Source organism: Triticum aestivum, chromosome 4B, assembly GCF_018294505.1.
Source record: "Triticum aestivum cultivar Chinese Spring chromosome 4B, IWGSC CS RefSeq v2.1, whole genome shotgun sequence".
Classification (NCBI taxonomy): domain Eukaryota; kingdom Viridiplantae; phylum Streptophyta; class Magnoliopsida; order Poales; family Poaceae; genus Triticum; species Triticum aestivum.
The window spans coordinates 592,184,821-592,187,388 of record NC_057804.1 but is presented as its reverse complement, the minus strand read 5'-3'; the positions used below and the strand labels follow the sequence as shown (position 1 = coordinate 592,187,388).

The window sequence follows — 2,568 nt, the reverse complement described above, 5'->3', positions numbered from 1 at the left end:
GGGTAAATGCTGGTAAAACATTCACTAAATGGAGTAATCCGGATGAAAAACAATAAAATTGTGTCATATGCGTAAAAATTATCAAAGTAGGGATAAAAACTAGAATTCACCTTTTTTATGCATATTGTGCCTCATCTCTAATTCGTTGCTCATTTTCCGTTGTGATGTGGTGCATCTTTTTGTACTGGCACTTTATAATATCTTCTGTATTGTACTTCCTCCGTTCAAAATTACTTGTCACAAAAAAAATGAATGTATCTACAACTAAAATATATCTAGATACATTTATTTTTTGGACGAGTAATTCCGAACGAAAGGAGTAGCTATCTATACCAATTAAGAATCCATAAAACTATCATGGATGGTAAGCTATCTCAAAAAACAAATTACTCGTAAAACTTCTTGTCGCTTACTTGTACTCATGGAGCAACCATCGCCTCATTTTCCCTTTGCAATTTGGCTTACTCTTTGTATGTATAGTACCAAGTCAAAAAACTCTGCACAATTTTCTACTGGCCTACCGACTACGGACTACCAAACGTACGTGATCCAGCAGCCGACTCGAAGTCTCAACGGAAAAATTGTAGATCCAATCTTGACCTTCGATGAAACGTGTCTCGAAACTAGTCGTTGGGCCTTCCCCTGGTTTTACTACTTGCTTGTATAAAGATCCAATCTTGACGTTGGAGGCAGCAGCTGCCCACGACGCGGTGCCGCTGCGTGAAGGGATCAACTTTGCGCGGCGCTGTCCCCGCGCGCGACCTGTAACGCTGACAGCCTGCTCTCACGCGTCGTTGCTGCCCATGGCGACAGCCTCAGACTCGATCGTTTCAGCTGTTGCCTCCCTTAACCGACAGTCAGAATCGCCTAAGCATTTCTCTATAAATACCAGCCTCCTCCTCCCATCCCAATTCACAAATCGCCCAAGTACAGCTTCTCCACACTGAGCCTAAGCATCGGCTTGCTATCAACTCATCTCAACTCCTCTCCAAATCACCATCAGCAGCTACCAGATGGCTCGCTTCGCCGTGGTAGCCGCCATCCTCGCCCTCCTCGCAGTCGCCGCCGCAGCGCAGGGCCCCATGCCGGCGCCCAGGATGGCCCCGCTGCCGGCCCCTCCGGCAAGGTCCCCGGCCACTGCTCCTGCGCCGGTCGCCACCCCGCCCACCGCAGCGTCTCCGTCCCCGATGGCCTCTCCACCGGCCCCGCCCACCGATGCCCCGACGGACGCTCCCTCCTCGATGACGCCGTCCGCGGTCTCCGCCACACCCTCCGGCGCTCCCATCGGCGCCCCCACCGGCACCCCCGCGAGCTCCGCCGTGTACTCATCCGCCGCCAGCTTCGTCGCAGTCGCCGGAGCTGTCGCCGCCGCCATCGTGTTCTAGATGCAGCGACGACTCTGCTTGCTGTTGTCTATACATTGTTTCTGATATTCTTTACTGCTTCCTTCGTCCCCCATAATATAAGAGCGTTTACTGTCGAAAACATTTTTATATTATGAAACAGAGGGTGCAATATTATAAATTTAGGAAAGGTTACACGACATTGCGATGTAATCTTGTTATGAGATTATTATGAATATAAAATTCCTTCATTTGTTCCCATTGTATTATCATCTCAGTGGATGCGTACGCCCCTTTCAGCTTAGTTTCTGACATACTATGGGCTATAAATTCAGTTTCACTATAATTCTTACAAGCTACCGTGTTCTTCTCTGTTCTAGCATGTTAGTCACGGTAGTTCTCTGACTTGTAGTAGTGGGAGTGGGGAAAATCAGCATCAACGGCTCTAGAACACAGGAAACTGGCCGTTTTTAGATGAATCGAAACTCAAATTTGTCTATCGAGAGATGTGTGTGTCAAAGAACGACCAGTTGTTATTCGCAAAAAAAAAGAACGACCAGTTGTTATTCGCAAAAAAAAAAAGAACGACCAGTTGATATTTCATGTAAAACATTAGAAGAATCAAAATTGGAAGTGTCATATGTGTGGCACCAAGCACTCCGCCCTTGATGTTTTTTACAACTAAAGTTGCCACCGAAAAGAAAAACAAACCCGTAAAAAAACTGAAACTTATCATCCAAAAAGAAACTTGCCATGCTTAACAATTAAAATTGTCATCTTCGCATCATTAAACTTGCCATAAAAAATGTTTGAAGATGCCATGTGTTCGTGCCATACGTGTGGCACTTATCAGGGTCCAAGAAAAAGTCATCTTCGCATCATTAAAGTTGCCATAAAAACGTTCGGAGTTGCCATGTATTCATGCCATACGTCTGGCACTTATCAGGGTACAAAAAAAAATGCCAAAGAGCTCAATTACAGAATAGGGGTGACAATACCTCAGTTTGTTACTCATGCCACCAACTTTTTATAACAATGATTGCCCCTCTTATCAAATGAAAAGATCATGTTACAAAATTCTAAAGCGAGCAATCTATCAACTTTTTACGCTCCAATTTAAATTTAGCCGTGAGCAATCTGCGTTGTATATTCGTCGCTTCTCCAAATCGTAGTTTCCCCCTCATCTTTAAGCAAAGAGCCACCCAAAGTGACAATAGTCACATCA

At 45.2% G+C, this 2,568-nt stretch overlaps 1 protein-coding gene across 1 annotated transcript; it reads left to right on the top strand.

Moving 5' to 3' along the window:
* The first annotated feature begins 850 nt into the window (after positions 1-850).
* LOC123089316 (arabinogalactan protein 1) lies at positions 851-1,604 on the top strand. The gene has a single exon (XM_044511026.1). It carries the CDS (start codon positions 1,014-1,016, stop codon positions 1,383-1,385), a length of 372 nt encoding a protein of 123 aa, XP_044366961.1. The 5' UTR covers positions 851-1,013; the 3' UTR covers positions 1,386-1,604.
* The last annotated feature ends 964 nt before the right edge of the window (positions 1,605-2,568 follow it).